The sequence below is a fragment of the Terrapene carolina genome, unplaced genomic scaffold (assembly GCF_002925995.2).
Source record: "Terrapene carolina triunguis isolate 2854851 unplaced genomic scaffold, T_m_triunguis-2.0 Scaffold247, whole genome shotgun sequence".
Taxonomy (NCBI): domain Eukaryota; kingdom Metazoa; phylum Chordata; order Testudines; family Emydidae; genus Terrapene; species Terrapene triunguis.
The window spans coordinates 14,036,865-14,056,897 of NW_020664598.1; the positions used below are offsets into that span (position 1 = coordinate 14,036,865).

The following is a 20,033-nucleotide window of genomic DNA, read 5'->3' on the forward strand; positions in this document are numbered from 1 at the left end:
GGTCACGTTGTGTGTTTATTTATAGTAGGCTCATGTTTAAGTACCTTGTAGTTCTTTTCTTAGCATGGGATGGACGAGCTCAGCTATCAATTATCCAAGCAGCTCATGATAATACAAGGGAAGCTATGTAAGGCAGGTGCTCAGAGGGACAGAGGAAGGTGGGGTTCAGGGGATTGAAAAGAGAGGACGCTGGCTTAGTATGAAATCCTCTCAATTATTTATTACCAATAATAATTATTAATAACAAAGATGTCTGCACAATGTCATTGTGACTCTCCAATTTTACCTCCCTTCCAACTGCCTGTTATCTGCCTCATTTATCTGTATTATTTAGACGATCCTAGTTGGTGTTTATTCTCTTCCATTTTGACAATGCTTCAACCAGGTGTGTTCTCTCTCTCTCTCTCTCTCTCTCTCTCTCTCTCTGTCTTTGTCAGGCCCAGATTTTACTATTTTTGTTGGTAAAATTAAGATCTGATTTCTTTGTATTCACAACTCAGGCACCTGTAGTCCTAAAGGGAGGGTGTATTTTTCTAGTGAATGGAAATTGCACCGTGGCTTTTGCTTCTCTCCTTTCCTGTCTCCTCCAAAAGACAGGAGTTTGCATTTAAGGGATTTAGAGGTGGGGAAGGGAGAAAAAAAAAGGGACAGCAGAGCCTCTCGTCCTTGTCCAGGATAAAGCTGATTATGCCATATACACACTGGCCATTTTTGTTCATTTGTTTGTTTCTTGCTTTCTTTTACTCAAGCAGTGTCAAGTGGAGGACTGTGTGAACTCTGCTCTTGACAGCAGCTCAGGTTCTGACACCATCTGCCAGTTAATCCACTTGCCAGGGAAGAGTCTGACGTAGGTGTGTGTATATGTATACATGCTTGCCTTTTAGCCATACATCATTTAAACAGACTCCTGCTTCATACTGATCAGTTTGTGAGAACCATTTATGTTAAAAGATTGGCCTTGGATTCTTTTTCTTTTTTTCTTAGCCTCCTTTTTCAGTTTGATTTGTTTATCTAGATGGGAGGCGGGGGAAGGAGTTGACTGGTGAATTTGCAGGGGATTTCCCTGAAGACTGAACTCATATCTGCTTTTCATATAGCCTGGCCATTTTAGGCACTGGATTTCAGGTCTTGGCTTTTCCTGGAAGCTATGAGTGCGGGGTGCATGGATTTCTTTCGTAAAAGCGGCAGGAAGCAGAGCAGGTGTAAATTATCCGTGTCAGGCTCCTTGGATAGCTGGTAAGTGTGTGTTTGCAGGAACGGCTGCTTCTTAGCTTTGTTAGTGACATGGTGGCCAGTTTTGCTTGGCTGCTGTCCCCAAGTGTTTCATGTATACCATATATATCCCTCTCCTCCTCCTAGTAATACATTGCTTCCATGAAGAACTCCACCTATAGCGCAACATGACACTCTGTATTGTATTGTACCAGCTCACTTACCTTTAGACATGTGTGTGTTTGTTTGGCACAATTAATTGGTTAGACAAGGCCATATTAGCTTACAGCATTACTGTGTATATACCTACTACTGTAGAAAATGACTCAAGATCTCAAACTGGGTGGAAGATTGGGTGGGGGACAGAGTACACACTTGGAAATGCTAATTGTTTTTGTAGTCTTTAGACAACTCAAATCATGCAATGTTTCTGCTGCATGCTAAGAAACTGCTTGTAATCACTTCTGAGAAATTGTAACTGTTGCTCTCCTAAGGGTTCCTCATGTCTATCTCCAAATTTTGGAGATTTCTCCCACCCCCTGTCCATCCTCTCCCCTGTCCCTGCTAACCCTGGCTCTTGATGCCTAATTCTGGACCCTGTCTTGGCTGAGGAGCAATGAATGAATTTCCCTTCAAAGTAAAGTACACCTCTACCTCGATATAACGCTGTCCTTGGAAGCCAAAAAATCTTATCGTGTTAGAGGTGAAACCGAGTTATATTGAACTTGCTTTGATCCACCGGAGTGTGCAGCCCCGCTTCCCCCCTTCCTCCCCCCCCTCGGAGCGCTGCTTTACCGCGTTATATCCGAATTCGTGTTATATCGGGTCGTGTTATATCGAGGTAGCGGTGTATTCTAATTTAAAGGTTCTGACTTTCCTGCATCCTTGTCCCTGCCAGGCAAGGGGCCAAGCACCTGGTTCATCTGCTTGACATTGCTGGGCATCTGGGCCAACTTTAATCTGGTTTCTATCATCCCATTTAGGGCCTGACCAAAGCTCATTGAAGTCAGTGCAAAGACTTTCTTGGACTTCAATGGGCTTTTCATCTAACCCTGAGTATAGCTTTTATCTGTGCCTGTGAGGTGCTGCTTTGCCTAGTGGTTGGATCTTTTGCTACATCTCCCTCTGCAGAACCTCTCTCTTTCTGATCTTCTCCGATCATGCCATTGTCATTAGGTTATTTGTTTTGGGACCTTCATCACTATTTTTGTGTCTTGCTGAGAGAGGACCAGAAGAAACCAAACATTCAGATGCACTTGAGTTCATCCAACTGGACCTTAAACAAAACTTTTAAAGGATTTATACCGAATAATGTTTATTAATTAGAAAAGCAAAGAAACTTCATTACACCCATTGCAAATGGATTTTTACAGACATAGCTATTTAATCAGCAATTGTAGTGAAATTCATTTTATTCTACTTTTAAGAAAAAGTAGTTAGCGGCGCTCCCTAAGCTTGCTCTCAGAGGTATTCAAAAAGGGGTTTATATTAATATCATAATGAAATGTATTGATGAGACTTGACAAAGTCTCCCCTTTCCACCATCAAAATTGCTTTCATTTTTCATTTCTAAAGGAGACAGGGGAGTAATGCTCCAGCCTCAGCCTGTGAGGAGAGATTGAGTCAATATAGAAATAATATTTCAGACAATAATCAATGAAAGAATTTCTCTCCCAGGCCTAATTTCCAATATCAATTACTAACTCAAATAGTTCTTTACAAGATGCTTCGAAACATCAGGTTATTTAAACTAGCTCTCTAAAATAAAATAATTGATGAATTAGCTGAATGGTGTGAAACTGGTGTTTCTATGGAATCTTACACAAAAATATTTGCTGTTTCATCTGGAAAATTTTGTACCCTTCAAATTTTTCTGCACCTTTCTTTCCCACTCCCCAAGGGGGAAATTTGACTTTTGAAGCCAACGGTTGCTCAGAAATGGATTCATTTGTTGAGTGGATGTGATCCATGTAGAGTGAAAAGTGTAAAATGGGTACCTTATTTGAGTTCATAACATGCAGCAAACCCTCCAATTTCAAGTAAGTTTGCCTTTCTGTTGTGCCTATCTTTCACACTTCTGATATCTGAACAGGGTAGGGTAAAACAACCCTCCACTTTTAAACCTTCTCTCAGGGTTCAAGGTGCAACAAAGTTCAGTCTCTCTCTCTCTCTCTCTCTCTCTAGGGTTGCCAACTTTCTGATTGCATAAAACTGAACACCCTTGCTCTGCCACCTTCCCTGAGGCCCTGCCCCGCCCCTCGCTCACTCCATCCCCCCTCCCTCTGTCACTTGCTCTCCCTCACCCTCACTCACTTGCTTATTTTCACTGGGCAGGGGCTTGGGGTGCGGGAGGGGTTGAGGGTTCTGGCTGGGGGTGCACACTCTTGGGTGAGGCTGAGGAGGGGTTTGGGGTGTAGGAGAGGGCTCGGGGGTAGGGGTATGGGAGGGTGTTTGGGGTGTGGGCTCTGAGCAGCGCTTACCTCAGGCGGCTCCCGGAAGTGGCTGGCATCTCCCTCTGGCTCCTAGGCACAGGAGTGGCAAGGAGGCTCTGCACGCTGATCCGGTCTGCAGGCGCCGCCCTCACAGCTCCCATTGGCCGCGGTTCAATGGGCAGGGGCAACACATGTAGCCCCCCTGCACCTCAAGCTGGAGAGACATGCCGGCCACTTCCGGGAGCCAAGGGGAGCTGGCTGCTGTGGCCAGCCGGACTTTTAGTGGCTGGAGCCACCAAGGTCCCATTTTGACCGGGCGTTCCAGTCAAAAACCGGACTCCTGGCAACCCTACTCAGCATTAGTACGGTGATCATCTCTGGAGACCCTCACAACCTTCCCTTGGGGTTTTGGCTGAGACATTCAGGGAAGTGCTGATGTACCATAACACTGGCTATTCCCATTGTACTCCTGGCCAAAAAGAAGCAGAAATGACTGGAAATCTTGTTTTCATGAGAGTTCCAGACCAATCTTGTTGTCTCAAGAGGTCTGGATAATTCAGCTAAACACTTGTGCTTTTAGGGTGCTTGTCTGAGCCAAATCTAAACATTTCTATGCTTAGTAATTAGAAACACACTTTTATCTGAGTGAGCGTGCAAAAGTGCTCAGATGCATAGTTAAAAAAGATGCTACAGTTAACTTACTTTAATCAGCCTCTCCATCCCCCTAAAAAATAAAAAAAATCATGTTCTGGATTAATTGTGCAGCAGTGCAGGAAGAAACTGTTAAATAAAGGAATTGGAGTTGGGAGTTTTTAATTGTCCTCCAGGTTTGCCACTCATGCTCAGTATAATCCTGGGTAACTCGGCTATGCCCAAATTTACAAATTTGGGTGCATATAGTTAGACATTTAAATCCACTTTAGGCATTAAAATAAGAGACTTGATTTTCAGAAGAGAAATCTCAGCTCCTGTTGACTCCATCTCTATCAGTCCATTTACTGAAGTGTATAAATTTGGATTTTAGGGCTGATATTTTGAAAGATAAGTAATAATTTTGGTTGCCTTGGTTTTTGGGTGCCCAGTTTGAAGCACCTCAAAGGGGTCTAATTTTCAGAGGGATTTTATTCCTTGAATGTGTGAAATGTTTTATACAATCTCACTTTCATGGTTCAGCATTTCTGATAGCAATAATTTACAATTAGAATAAGAAAACTGGCCTCAGAATTGGTGTGTAGTGGGGGTGAGGGGCTGGAGGCAAATTCTGGTCCCACAGTGGAAGTTACTTATGATTAGATATACATTTATAAAACATAAGGTGTATGGCTGAAGTTGAAATACTTGCTTCAAGCAAACAATAGACTTTATTTTAGATTGAGAACAGTACTTTAATCCATATTGTTTACTCTGGTTATTTTTGACAAGACACTTTTTTAGACTTGCATGTGTTTTGTAAAGCAACTTGAGAACCTGCAGGGTGGTAAATCACATAAACCGGATGACACTCATCTGAGATTACTATAGAGAATAAAGTGTGAAATAGCCGAGGTACTGGTGAGGGCATGTGATATATCCTGAAAAACTAGCAGCTGTTCCTGACAGTTGGAAAGTCAATAATGCAGTGTCAGTCTCCAAAAGGGAGCCACAGGAGATCCCAAAAATCATAGCCACACCAGCCCTCGCTTTAGCTCTGAGGGATTGGACTGAGAGTCTAAGGACAGAATAGTTTAACACTTGGCTAGTATAAACTCTTAGGGTCAAATCAGCACAGCTTCTGAAAGAAGGTATCTATTACCTGCTATACTTTGTAAGAAGGAGAATAACATATGTGTGCTCTCGCTCTCTAAATAAAGATTACTTAATGGTCCTGATTTACTTGGCTTTTCAAAAAGCTTTTCCTAAGTGAATAAAAGAAAATGAGTAGCTATGGAGTTTGGGTCCAAAGTCTTGGTATGCCCTAAAAATTGGTTAAGCTAAAGGAAATAGTTATAATCAATGTATGCTGCTTCTGAGTAAAGTTGTTAGCTGGATGAGCAGTAGCTGGGCCAAGTACTATGAAGCACTGGGAGGTGAAAGTGAAAAGTGGAGAGGTGAAGTCTGACATGAAATGGTTTTGGTCAGGGGGCTTGGATGGTTCAGCTGGCTGGTATTGGGAAACCGAGCCTATCACTGATAGCTTACTGGTTCAAATCTAGCCCAGGTAAGTGGTGACCAACAGCGGTTGTTAGAGCTAGGTGAATAGTTTATTCAGCTACAATTATTCCTATTCCTGTTCATTAACTGTCCAAAAGCAGACTGTGATTTTTGTGAATTTGTTATTTGAAATTACACATTTCTGTAAATAATTCTTGGTCGTTAGTAGAGCTAGATGGAAATTGGTGTGGGGAGAAAGCCACATTTCTTTTTCAATTTCCCTGCAGTTTTTTTCCATAGAAATTTGAAATTATGGAAAAAATGTTCATTAAACCCATAAAATTTCCAACAGCCGTAGTCTTGTGCTTGTTTGTGAGTAGTTCATTTTGAGTGTTAGCTACTTGCATTCCAATCAGTTTTGATTTGGGCCTATACATGACATTTTGTATGTTTCTGTTCCCTGAATTGGATGAGCATAACTCTTTGAATCAGGTTTCCTGTATTTCCTTTCTTTGAATTCAGCAAAGTCTACATAAAATGTGCTGTTTCAGTAAACATTCCTGTCATTAGGATATTTTCAGAAAGCAAACACAGGAACACATTCTTTTAAAAATTCAAATAAATATTTGTGGAAAACTTGTTGTGTCCCCCCTCCAATATTTGCAGGACTCTAGTTTTCATCATTCATTGACTGTTCAGTGGCCTATGTGAAACAAGTTTGATAGTCTTTGTCCAGTTACTAGCAGATGAATCACATCACAAAATCCACTTACATCATTGGCACCTTAATTGGCATTCTAATTAGAGAGGCCAAGAACTAAATCAGCTAGAGACATTCTTGCCTTTAGAGGTGATCATTCAATGTTAGGGCCCAGACACATTGATAGGGCAGTGTGGAGAAATTTGCACTGCTTCTGCTGATGCTGACACTGTTTTCTGGAGAAATAGAGGAATTCACTAGGCCAATCAGTATAAAAGAGAATTGAAAATTAAAGTGGGTAGTAGAAATTGTAGAGGGCTGTGAAATGCTTGAGATAGATGTCAGTGCTTTGGGGATTATGTAACATGATGGTGGCACTTGAAACGTAACTTGACTAAATGCAAAGTAATGCACTCTGGCAAAAATAGCCTAAACTTCTCATGTACATTGATGGGTTCTGAACCTGTGGGATTCTCTAAGGAATAAGAGTCATTGTGAGTAGCTTAGTGATGATGTCTGCATAGCATGGATGCAGCAATTAAAAAAATTGGATACTTCAGTACAATACAGATGGGAGAGAGGAAATAATAAAACAGAAATCTGAGGAGCAGAATGATTGTGGGATTTGATATCTACCTTCATCCACATCTTCAGTAATTAGTTAGTCTAATCAATTTATTTTATTTTAAAGTAATCAATGAAAGAGTATCTCTTTAAAGAAAAATACTGTCACAACGTGCACTTGCACGGTGATGCAAAAGCACTGAACCCTCCTTTTGCCCATCTTGTGCATATCTTGAATGAAGTTGTTCAATTCATATGAAGTATTTTGCACATTTATTGAAATTTCCAAGAAATGAGGCTTTCCCCAACTTCAGGGACAGAAAATGTTGGTAAAATATTTCTGAATTGTGACTGAATCACTGGAGATCTCTGGCCAGAGGAAGGATTGTATCAGGGTGCCAGTGAGGAGCTGTAAGGGACTTTGTTGTTGATTTTCACCAAAAAGCACCTGGAATTGTGTTTTCTGGAGACTTCAGATGAGGCTGCGAGGAATGGAAGCAACTCACCTGACGTTGTACCTTGGTGAGAAACAAAATAAAAACCTGGAACTGACAAGATGTGTGCTTAGCATTAACCTAGTGAGAACTGCTATTTTACATTGGGTTTGGAAGGGTTCTTTTACAATCCTAAATTGTGAAAAGTGTCACTCTGAGAAACAAATGACGTGAGGTGGAAAAGGCTAGGGTCGGGATTGGTGTGCTAATCCTTCACCCTCTTCCACATTAGGGTTTAATTCTGTCCTTCGATATAACACATCCCTTTGTATCTTGGAAAGTGTGCTATTGCGTGGTAGACAAACAAGGGCAGGAGTGAGTCAGCAGCTTCACATTTTGCTTGGAACGCAAGTGGAACAAATTTCTGGGTCTTAGGGTGATCTCCAGTGGGCATTTAACAGTTGAAAATTACTACAACTTGGCTCTAGAGCAGTGGTTCCCAAACTTTAACAACCTGTGAACCCCTTTCACTAAAATGTCAAGTCTTGTGAACCCCCTCTTAAAAATAATATTTCCAGGGATTTTCTCCTTTACCTGAGTATAAATTATAAAAGCAGTGATCTTGGAAATATAAAATTTGTTTTTGTGACATGCTTATTACACACTATGTATTATTAATTATTATTTATCATTACAGTATTTTTATTGCATTATGAAAACACTCTTCCAAGATTTCACTTTCATAGCTTGTGTCACTTTGAATAAGCTTGTTATAAGACAAGGCTCCTATGTTTCATCAAGGAGTGTCAGATGTGAAACAGCAGGAAGGTATTTAAGAATCCAACTCAAAGAGTTCCTCCTACACAAGCATTCAGGTCTTGAGCAGTCCAGGCAAACAACGCATGTTACAACAAAGCTTAAACTTGTTAAGAACATAAGAACGGCCATACCGGGTCAGACCAAAGGTCCATCTAGCCCAGTATCCTGTCTACCGACAGTGGCCAATGCCAGGTGCCCAGAGGGAGTGGACCAACAGGCAATGATCAAGTGATCTCTCTCCTGCCATCCATCTCCATCCTCTGACAAACAGAGGCTAGGGACACCATTCCTTACCCATCCTGGCTAATAGCCATTAATGGACTTAACCACCATGAATTTATCCAGTTCTCTTTTAAACGCTGTTATAGTCCTAGCCTTCACAACCTCCTCAGGTAAGGAGTTCCACAAGTTGACTGTGTGCTGCATGAAGAAGAACTTCCTTGTATTTGTTTTAAACCTGCTGCCTATTAATTTCATTTGGTGACCCCTAGTTCTTGTATTATGGGAATAAGTAAATAACTTTTCCTTATCCACTTTCTCCACATCACTCATGATTTTGTATATGTCTATCATATCCCCCCTTAGTCTCCTCTTTTCCAAGCTGAAGAGTCCTAGCCTCTTTAATCTCTCCTCATATGGGACCTGTTCCAAACCCCTAATCATTTTAGTTGCCCTTTTCTGAACCTTTTCTAGTGCCAGTATATCTTTTTTGACATGAGGAGACCACATCTGTACGCAGTATTCGAGATGTGGGCGTACCATCGATTTATATAAGGGCAATAATATATTCTCAGTCTTATTCTCTATCCCCTTTTTAATGATCCCTAATATCTTGTTTGCTTTTTTGACCGCCTCTGCGCACTGCGCGGACATCTTCAGAGAACTATCCACGATGACTCCAAGATCTTTTTCCTGACTTGTTGTAGCTAAATTAGCCCCCATTATATTGTATGTATAGTTGGGGTTATTTTTTCCAATGTGCATTACTTTACATTTTTCCATATTAAATTTCATTTGCCATTTTGTTGCCCAATCACTTAGTTTTGTGAGATCTTTTTGAAGTTCATCACAGTCTGCTTTGGTCTTAACTATCTTGAGCAGTTTAGTATCATCTGCAAACTTTGCCACCTCACTGTTTACCCCTTTCTCCAGATCATTTATAAATAAGTTGAATAGGATTGGTCCGAGGACTGACCCTTGGGGAACACCACTAGTTACCCCTCTCCATTCTGAGAATTTACCATTAATTCCTACCCTTTGTTCCCGGTCTTTTAACCAGTTCTCAATCCATGAAAGGACCTTCCCTTTTATCCCATGACAACTTACTTTACTTAAGAGTCTTTGGTGAGGGACCTTGTCAAAGGCTTTTTGGAAATCTAAGTACACTATGTCCACTGGATCCCCCTTGTCCACATGTTTGTTGACCCCTTCAAAGAACTCTAATAGATTAGTAAGACACTATTTCCCTTTACAGAAACCATGTTGACTATTGCTCAACAGTTTATGTTTTTCTATGTGTCTGACAATTTTATTCTTAACTATTGTTTCAACTAATTTGCCCGGCACCGATGTTAGACTTACCGGTCTGTAATTGCCGGGATCACCTCTAGAGTCCTTTTTAAATATTGGTGTTACATTAGCTAACTTCCAGTCACTGGGTACAGAAGCCAATTTAAAGGACAGGTTACAAACCTTAGTTAATAGTTCCGCAACTTCACATTTGAGTTCTTTCAGAACTCTTGGGTGAATGCCATCTGGTCCCGGTGACTTGTTAATGTTAAGTTTATCAATTAATTCCAAAACCTCCTCTAGTGACACTTCAATCTGTGACAGTTCCTCAGATTTGTCACCTACAAAAGCCGGCTCAGGTTTGGGAATCTCCCTAACATCCTCAGCCGTGAAGACTGAAGCAAAGAATCCATTTAGTTTCTCCACAATGACTTTATCGTCTTTAAGCGCTCCTTTTGTATCTCGATCATCAAGGGGCCCCACTGGTTGTTTATCAGGCTTCCTGCTTCTGATATACTTAAAAAACATTTTGTTATTACCTTTGGAGTTCTTCATAATAATTTTAAAAACAATACTAGCTGCCTATTTAATTTTAAAAACAGCAAAAAATATCAACCTTCAAGACTCCTTATAAGAAATGGAAAGGGAGGTGAAGTCTCCTCAGTGTGATAGATATGCTTGCTTTGATCTGCTTAGCTCTTGGAAGTCTAGGGGCTCCGGGCTGCTGGCCCCATGCTGCCTGGGGTCCCTAGGGACAACTCTGTCCGCCATTAGGGAATTTTTCCCTGAGAACCCCCTGTAACATTTCGTGAACCCCCAGGGGTTCACGAACCCCAGTTTGGGAACCACTGCTCTAGAGGCACTTGGCAGGGTTACCCTGACCACACTGGAAACCCCTGCCCCGAGAATCCTTTTAGGAAAATAAATAATGTGAGAAGAAGACCCCAGTCATCCTCCAGCAATCGAGACTCCAGATTAAGCCTTGTAAGGGCTCTGTGAGCTGTGGTAAATTGGGGTGGGAGTAGAAAGTGTTTGGTTTGGTTTTCCGTTTGCATAAGCTTTTATTATTAGAATTTCTATGTTTTCTCAGAAGGACTCCTGGAAGGCATCTGCCTTGTACAATTGCCATTAGCAGGTACCTCGGAAAGTTGCTAGTCTGCAAACAATAAAGCTATCAGATTTGGGCACAAAATTGCAGTCTCTGGAGAGTTTCTCGCAATCTGACAAATAAGGAACCCTTCTCAGTGCAGTATTTATGCATTGGCTGACATATCTTGGTTCACTTTCCTATACACCCTCGTGTTCGTTTCCAGGTGCATTTCATCAGCCTCATAGTTATTTAGACATATGACCTTTCTGTATAGCTGCTTTACCTAATATGGACTATGCATCATGCGGGATGCTTTATTAAATAAATTTATTAAATTAGCTCTGCTGGATTGCTCATGTAGTGTTTGCTATCTAAGATTATTTTTTGTGCCTTAACATAAGCCACTCTGTGTCAGCACAGCCTGTAGATTATGATGTGGCGTATGTGTAGGACACACACAGGTAAGGTTGATGTGAGTGTCACAGTCAATAGATAATACTGAGTTATAGGAAGACAGGCATCTGTTTTTGTGATGGGACATATATAGCAATCCTCCTATTCACCGTTTAAGGGCCCAGCTACACTATGGATCCCTCCACACTATAGTGGAACCTGTAACAACAAAATTATTCCCTGGCCTTGTTACAACATATTAAAATGTGTGATGTGGACAGGTTCTAACCACGTTCCCCAGAATGTAACTAAGATCTGGAGTCGTAGGATTCAGTTCAAGACTTTGTTACAGTTGTAGTGTCGGTGAGCCCTGTAGTTTACCTGTGCTAGCAATAACTGTGCGCAAGCACAGCTTGAATGGCGTCAGGGAGGTTTTCTGAACACTGCGCTATAAAACTGCTATCGCCTCTCTAGGTGGCCATGTCTACACAACAAATACAAATATGTCAGGGGTTGAGTTACAACCTAGCTTCCCTCTGGCATGGTTAAAGTGCGTCTCAGTTTTTTAGTATAGGGAGGACCTAGTTGAGTGTGAACCGCATTTCTGAATTGTGCTGAAGACCTGGGCCTGTTGGGAAGGTAGTTAAAGCACAGTTAACACAATTCCTTCTATGCCACAACACATACTCATATTGTAACCATGCCCCCTTCCCCTGGCATGGGTGTATTTTATAGGGTAGCTAAGGCTTACAGTATAGTTTCCTGTACAATTTCCACTACACCTTGCTCAGATTAAGGAACTATGCTAGCAACTATGTTTAAACTAGAATTTCATCCAGAGAGAGGGACTTGCCTCTCTGTTTCTCTTCATGGCTTTTGCTTGATGTTTAATAAATGCCCTTGGAAAACAAATGCAAAATCTAGTGTTTGCTTTAAGATCAAAGTTACTTGTTAGCTCTTGGATAAAGCCCCCTGTACATTGCCTAGGGGATTTGCCACCATTCTCTCAGGACTGGGGACTATGATATTCATAAGTAGGGAAGAGAGGAAAGGAAGCCATGAAAGCACATTACTGAAGGATACAGGTGCCTTTGAATGATATAAAATGGTTCTCTTAAAACCAAAACCAAAACAATGTATAAATTGGAAGAATCCTGAGACTACAAATGGAACTGCTGGGCCATTGAGAAAATGATTGCCTGTATGGCCCAGTGCACCGAGGAGAATTGCAGGAATAGAAAATGTATGCAACAGAGCTTCCAGATTTATTTCTTTGCCATGAATGCTGCTCATGAAGCTAAATGGCTGAAATGATACTTTAAGCACCCTTTTATGTGTCCGCTTCTCCTAAAACCCATCCAAATCCTCACCATGAGAGGGTGGCCTCTGAATGCCTAGATTTTCTCTCTCATTTGTGCAGACACCATTGTTTCCTGCGGGCAATTGGAATTTGTGTCTTTACTGGCCTTGCAGGATGGGCCATAGGGCATAGTTGTTGTTTCAGAATTCACTGGCGGCTCAGAAACAGCTGGGTTGCCTCAGTAGTCTGGGGGCAGTGTACTGAGCTGCTACAGCACAATGGTAGCCTAAAGTTTGGTCTCAAACTTGTCCTTGACACCCCTGGCCATTGGGAGCTGAAAGTTCTGGGTAGGTAGGCCTGGGAGAGAAAGGGAGTAACAGTCCCCTCTAACCAAACAAGAATTGATGATGACAAATTTCAGAGGGATCTCTGTCCAGACCACCTCAGTTAGAGGAAAGGTCAGCCTGAGTGACACATGGTGAAGTGGAAATAAAGGGAAAATTTTGAGGACTGCCTGATGTCTCCACTTTCCAGTAAAAGTGTTTGATTTCACGCGGATGTCTGCTTTAACATCGGTGTGTTGTATTTTTATGTGGCTAAGGAATTTTCTTCCTTCTCCCCTCAAACTACAAAAGTACTACAGGAGTTTTAGGGGGACGCTTCCTCCCAAAACCTAGGTCTCTTGAGATGAATCCACAAGCAAGAGTCAGGGTGCAGTCCAATTTTATAAGTGGATGGATAATACCTGATGCACAGTATATGGGGGCTTTGTGGTACTATGAATTTACTGTTCCTATTCAGGCAAATCCCTAAGACCGACTGTAAAACCGCTCACAACTAAAGATCGGCCTGAGTGGCTGTGTTTGGAACAGCCCTAAACTTTTCCTTAATGTAGTAGTATTCAGATCCAGCATTTTAGTTTGAATTGCTGTTTAATCAAAAGCCATAAAAGGGGGAGCCCATGTATGTAGTTCCAGCTTTCATTTCTTATCTGGGGAGCCCTGGTCATATACTGACCTGCAGGTAACCCAAATCAGCTTTATAAGTCTGAACAGAAGATATCATGAACTTCTCAGAAAGCTGTAGAGACTATTTAAACTCAACTCTATAAAAATGGCTTGACACTGGTTTGGTTGGTTAAAACAGACAGGGTCCAACTCCTTTTGTGATGGTGTAATAGTACCAAGGAGGCAGGAGTTTTATCTAGAGGCCAGTTTTTACATATGGTTCACATTGTCCAAACTGTTTTGGAAACCATTTCAGTTGGTTCCATGTTTTTAAAATGGGTTAAATGCAGTCAAATCCTCAGTACAGACAGGGCCTAACAAGCCTGATGTTATCAACATCAAACACACAGTTCTCATTTTGTTGTAGGAGGCACAAAATCTGGCCAGACCCCCGCCCCCTCAACCTTAGTAAGGATTTGTTTGAATGATTACATCTTCCTGAGCCTGCCAGGCAGCAGAAGCCAAGATTCCATTGTGCTTACAGAAAAAGGAAACTGAAATAAAAGATGTTTTATTTTTAAGGCAGTTGCCATCCTTATTGTGGAGCTGGGTAGGAAGATGTGGTGACAGATCCTCAGCTGGTGCAAATTGACATGGCTCCATGCCAGTTTACACCAGTTGAGGATCTGACTCTGGGTGTTTAAATGGCTGGCTTCGTCAGGGATGCAGTGACGAGTTTCAGTTTGGCAATATCCTCAGACTCAGCTGTGGCGTAGGACTCTGTCAGTTTAAAACCATTTTCCCCCTCAGCATGTAGCACCTGATAGATTTCAAAGCTGCCAAAATGGAGTCCACAAAAAGTGGCCTACAGTTACCAGTTCCTATAGAAGTGTACACAATGCTCTCCACCAATCCTCTGAAGTTTGATCGTTACATTAGAGAAGAATAATGTGGTTTGAAGAAAGAATGAATGAACGAACTAGCTTGATCTAAACCTTTGCTGAGGTTTCTGAAAGTTCAGGAGCTGTTTTTCTCTATAACATTTTTTTGAGCTTCTCCATTGGCTGGTTGTAGCTGAGGATAGAGGAGGAAACACTGCATCAAAAATTATCCTCATGGTCTTTCTGCGTGTTTGTACAGCTCCTAGCACAATGGGGGTACCAATTTAATCATGACCTTTAGGCACTACTGAAATACTACTACTAATATTCTTCTGACTAGTCCGATATAATGCCATGGGAATCTCACAGGAGTGCTTAGTCACACAAGGTTTCCAGCCTGTTACTTAGACTAAATAAATTCAAATAAGGATCTGGACTTCTGGATGATTATTTTAAGAGAACCTTTTTAGAGCTTTCCACCCCAAGGTAAAGTGACTTCCCAGCACATTTTGTACCATACAGCAATGATTCAAACTGAGAGAAAATGGACACTTTGCAGTGAGGCTCCTCATTTAACAACTAATATACCCCCATTTATTTGCTGTTTGTTTAGAATATTTTACCACAAAAGCAATTAAATTTCTAACCCCATAGTAACAGAGTACACAGTGTTACCACAACTACAGAGATTGGTACATGTTGTACATTCTGGCAATTGGACAGAGGAAAAAAGAAACCCACAAGTCAAACTCTAAATAATTGTTTAGCTTGAGGGAGGATGGAGCAATATGGGGAAAGGGCAAATGATAGGACACCTCTGAAGGGAAAGGAAGAAGGAAAATTCATTCTAATACTTTAGATGAATTGAGCAGTTTTGATCCGGTGAACCTAAACTCTGCAAGAAGTTGGATTGGATAAAACAGATCATTTCAGTATTAGAAGGTGAAGGGGAACAAATTAAAAAGAAAACATATCAGTGTATGTTCTAGTGGATTAAATGTAGGTCTGGAAATTAGGCACTCATGATTTGTGCCATCACTTCTTATATGGATTTAAGTAAGTCATTTGACTAATCTGTGTCTGGTTTAGCATCTGTAATGTATGGGTAAGAATATTTACCTGCTCACAGGGCTATTGAGAAGATTATTATTATTATTTATATCTATATTATGGTATCACCCAAAATATGGCAGGCACTTTCCAAAAGCAGAGGGAGACAGAATCCCTGCCTCAAAGCGTTTACAATCTGAAACCACAAAAAACAGATGAAGGGGATATAACATGCAGGCAAAGTGATGAGGGTGGTCATGTGCTTGTATAAGCTTGTTTGATTGATTTCTGTTAAACACGCTCACTTGTCTCTCAGCCTTCCCTTTGCTATCCAATTCCCTTCTGTCCCCCTCACAGCAAGCCCCAGCATCAGCTCCTATGACCCTCTCTCCCAACATTTGACCCCTTCTCTCAGCATAAATGAGCAGATCACTCAAACAATAATTAAATTAAGTAAATAAGTAGTGAATTTAGCTAGTTTCTTGTAGAAATTGCAGAAGTGAGGCTTCAGGAGGGATATAAATGAGAAGCTATTGGTTTTACAGGCCAGCTCAGGAAACAGACAGGTGGGGAACAGATGCTGGTATTACTGGTGGAACAAAGGGGGCAGACAAAATGATGCAATTAAAAAACAAACAAACAGGCAAGTAGGAAGGGCATAAGTAGGTAGGGCTTTGGAGGCAATCACAGGAAGGGGATATGATGCAGAAGGAAAGGTCTATGAGAAAATTAAAAATGTTTTATAAAGCACTTTGACCTGTTAATTTATTTGTTAGTTTAAAGAGGTGAGAATTCCCAGTATGGCTTAGCTATGAAAGAAAAGCTTTCTTCTTGGGAAATATTTTCAGAGACACTTGGATCTTAAATCCATTACATAATTCCATTTTTGTGTAATGTGTGGGACACTAAACCCTTTTTTGTATGAGAAATGCTCTAGAATCTAACAGACTGGACCTTGGTTCTGGTTTTTTTTGGGTCAAGGATGAAGGACCTGCTAGGATTCCAATCTGAAATATGTTACATGTCAAAGTAGCTCTGTTACCTCTCTCTCCTTCACGTTACCATTGCAAATACTTCATCTATCTTGAACTTCTAAACACAGTAGGAATCAATTTAGACTAGGAAGATTTTGTTGCTGGTTGGCTCAAAGAAAAGTAGTAGTACGGTTAGCTAGGGAGACACAGACCTTTTATCTTAAAGAGAAGAGGAGTAAGACCTTGTCTACAGGGGAAGTTGCATGGATATAACCTAGGACAGGGGTTCTGGAACAATTTGTATAGTGGGGGTGCTGAGAGCCATTGAACCAAACTGTAAACCCTGTATATAATTCAAGCCAGGGGGTGCGGCAGCACCCTTAGCTCCAGCACCTATGACCTAGGATGTGAATTTAAACCAGTTTAGTTAAACTGGTTCAAATGTTCTTCTGGGCATTCTTATTTCCGGTTGAGTGACTGTTTTTTGGTTTAGCTTAAGTTGAGTGGGGCCAGGTTTAAACTTAACTGAAATAAGCCATTTTTAAACCAAGGTAAAAGAGTCACAGGTTAATAAATGAATGTATTAAATCAATGCAACTTTCCCATGTGGACAAAGGGTAAAAATTTTTTACATGCCTAAGTGATTTAGGAACCTAAGTCCTAGGGACTTTCAATGAGATGTAGGCTCCTGAGTGCATTTCACTTTTAAAAATGGGATTTAAGGATTTTAGAAAATTTCACCCAGTGCTGAAGAAGAGTTTTATTTCAGAACAAACCAATCCACTCTTCTTCATCAATGCTTTGCTACGCTATGCTACGCTCAAGAGTCACTTGCTGAAACCAGCTGGTAGCAAATTTAATATTGTTAGGAAATTCTACTTTATGTAATGTATTACCTGCTCAATTAATTTCCATATTAAATAATTAGGGGGCTATTTTTTTAAAAAATGGACAGATCTGAGTGAATATCATATAGACAACTGCCCCTAAATTGGGACAGTGCAAGTCAATGGTATAGGAAAGCAAACCGCATATTCAGGGCATAAATGGTATACTGGATGGATCTGGGAATTTTTCCACCCATGATAAAGCTTGCCCCAAATAACCAGGTACATTGTTGTGTTTGTTCTCCATTTTCGTCTGAAACATTCTATACAAACCATCTTGAGAAGCAGGGTTCCTGAGAGAATGAATCTAATAGTCTGTGTCAGTACAGACTCTCCTATGTGAACTGAGCACTCATGGGCCTAACATGCCAATTTACTCTGGGAGAAATTTGGCCCTCACTGTATCGACACCTCTTTTCTAACTAACTGCATTTTGCTGTTCTTTGCTTCATCCTCCTCTTCCGCCACTGAACTTAATGCACTGTGTTAGAATGTCAGTGTTGGAAAGAGGGGTGTGGAAGCTTGGGGAGAGGGGGTTCAGATATACAATTGTGGTACTATCTGATATGGAATAAAGCTAGTTGGGAACATTCTGAAGGAGATACTTATAATGGATTTGAAGCTGCCTGTATTAATTTATGAATACTATATTTTGGCTGGGTTATTGCGATGGTTACTTTATGAATATATTGAGATAATTTCAATAGCAGGATAGTCAGTAACGGCACCCAGGAAGGGGGAGATGGATCCATATATACACATTACAGCAAACACTTGAGAGACAATGCAAGAGTCATTTAATTTGATGACCTGGCTTGGATCCCCGAGTAGCTCATTAAACTGGTTTTGGGTAGCTAGTTCAAGCCTGGGGAACAGAGAACTTTGGCTGGATTTGAAAGACAGGCTCTCAAAGACAGGGAAATGGAGTTAAGGGGAACAGAGAGTGGTCCAGACTCCTAGAGTTTAGGAGCCTGGAGTGGAATAGGCCTGCCTAGGACTCTATGTAAGACAGACATGCATGTAGACCTTTTATTTTTTTAAAAAAAATCCTTTTCTCTTGTAATGGTTTGCTTCTGCTGTTCAGACTAAACAATACTTTGTTTTAAGAAGATTATTTTGAGGTGACTGTAATCCACAGATCACCGGTTCCTGTAGGGAAGAACTGCAGGTGCCCAAATCCAGTCAGACCTGCAGGGCAAGTAGGGTGGATACACAGGTTACTGTTGTCCAAAGACCAGTCTAGGAGTGGTGGAATTGTGGGATTCCACCCTGAAAGAGATGAAGGTGTGAAGCCTGGGGTCTGAGGGATCAGGGGTGCCCTCTGTGAGACCAGATGAGGGGTCTGAGGTGCAGACCAGATGAGGGGTCTGAGGTGCACTTGTCTGTAACCGTGACAAGTACTTGTTTTCTTAATTTCTCCCCCTCCCTTCCCTTTACAAGTAGAAGAGATTAAAAGTATTTCATGCACTTTTAAAAACTCACTATATAATATAATGTTTGTTCAGTTAGTATCAAATTACACTGTTGGAGGAATCACAAGTATTTAAATATTTAATACAAATGTAAAATCCGGCCTTCCTTCCTTCCTCCCCTTCCTCCCCCCGTCTTTCTTCTGGAAGTGAATATGTGGAACAGTCAGCCCACTGGAGCATTTGAGTCACTGTTGTTGGTTTTGAGGTGGAATAATTTAAACCAAAGTGTATCTCTGTAAGCAAAGGAAACAATGTGTATCAACAGCCTTTGAACTGCCCACTTAGTGCTTCAAGTGGCAAAAAATAGACTGTTGGAATCCAATTGTTCATTATCACATGTTTTATTGGCAGGCAGGAATTAAGAGAGGCTGAGGAAAAGGGGGAGAATTCTTCTGAACCAGAATGTCAGGGCTATAGTCCAATTTGAAAAAGTAAGGCACCTTACAGTGTAGCTGCTCTTTGTCGGCAGGAAAGAGCTCTCCGGACGACAAAAGAAAGCCACCCCCGGTGAGGGGTGGTAGCTTTGTCGGTGGGAGAGCATCTCTTGATGACATAGCGCTATCCACACAGGCAATTTTCGTCAGTAAAACTTTTGTTGGTCAGGGGTGTGTTTTTTTTCACACCCCTACCTGACAAAAGTTTTACCAACAAAAGTTCAGTGTAAACATAGCCTTATAATCCCTTAAAGGAGACTCTGCAAAGGTATTTTTCATCTTTTCTCTTACTGATGTTTACAATAACCCATTGGAAGCTTGGAAATCTGTTTCCTTAGTGACTGACTTCTCTTCCTTTTGGTTCACTTATACTGATTTATTGTAGGGTTGTTCATGAGTGCTGGAGTGTGTACGCTCAGGGCCGGCTCCAGGCACCAGGCACCCAAGCTGGTGCTTGGGGCGGCACCTGGAGGGGGGCGGCGCGGCGCTCCGGACGCCAGGGAGAGCGGGGCCACAGCAGGGCTTGCTGCCCTCCCCCCGGCCGCCGGGGGGAGAGCGGCGAGCCCCTGCTGGGGCTCGCCGCCCTGCGCTCTGGCCGCCGGGGGGGGGAGCCGAGTCCCAGCCGGGGCTCGCTGCCCTGCCCCCGGCGCTCTGGCCGCCCTCCCCCCCGGCGCCCTGCCCCCGGCGCTCTGGCCGCCGGGGGGGGGGAGAGCCAAGCCCCCGCCGGGGCTCGCCACCCTCCCCCCCGGTGCCCTGCCCCCGGCCGCCGGGGGGAGTGCGGAGCCCCTGCCGGGGCTCGCTGCCC

At 42.0% G+C, this 20,033-nt stretch overlaps 1 protein-coding gene across 1 annotated transcript in view; it reads left to right on the forward strand.

Annotated features, from left to right (window-relative positions):
- The first annotated feature begins 1,147 nt into the window (after positions 1–1,147).
- The window catches only part of DGKI (diacylglycerol kinase iota), a 239,832-nt gene continuing 220,946 nt past the window's right edge, over positions 1,148–20,033 (forward strand). The window contains exon 1 of the mRNA XM_026657521.1: positions 1,148–1,236. Within this exon, the coding sequence (XP_026513306.1) occupies positions 1,148–1,236 (89 nt within the window). The remainder of the gene's footprint in view (positions 1,237–20,033) is intronic.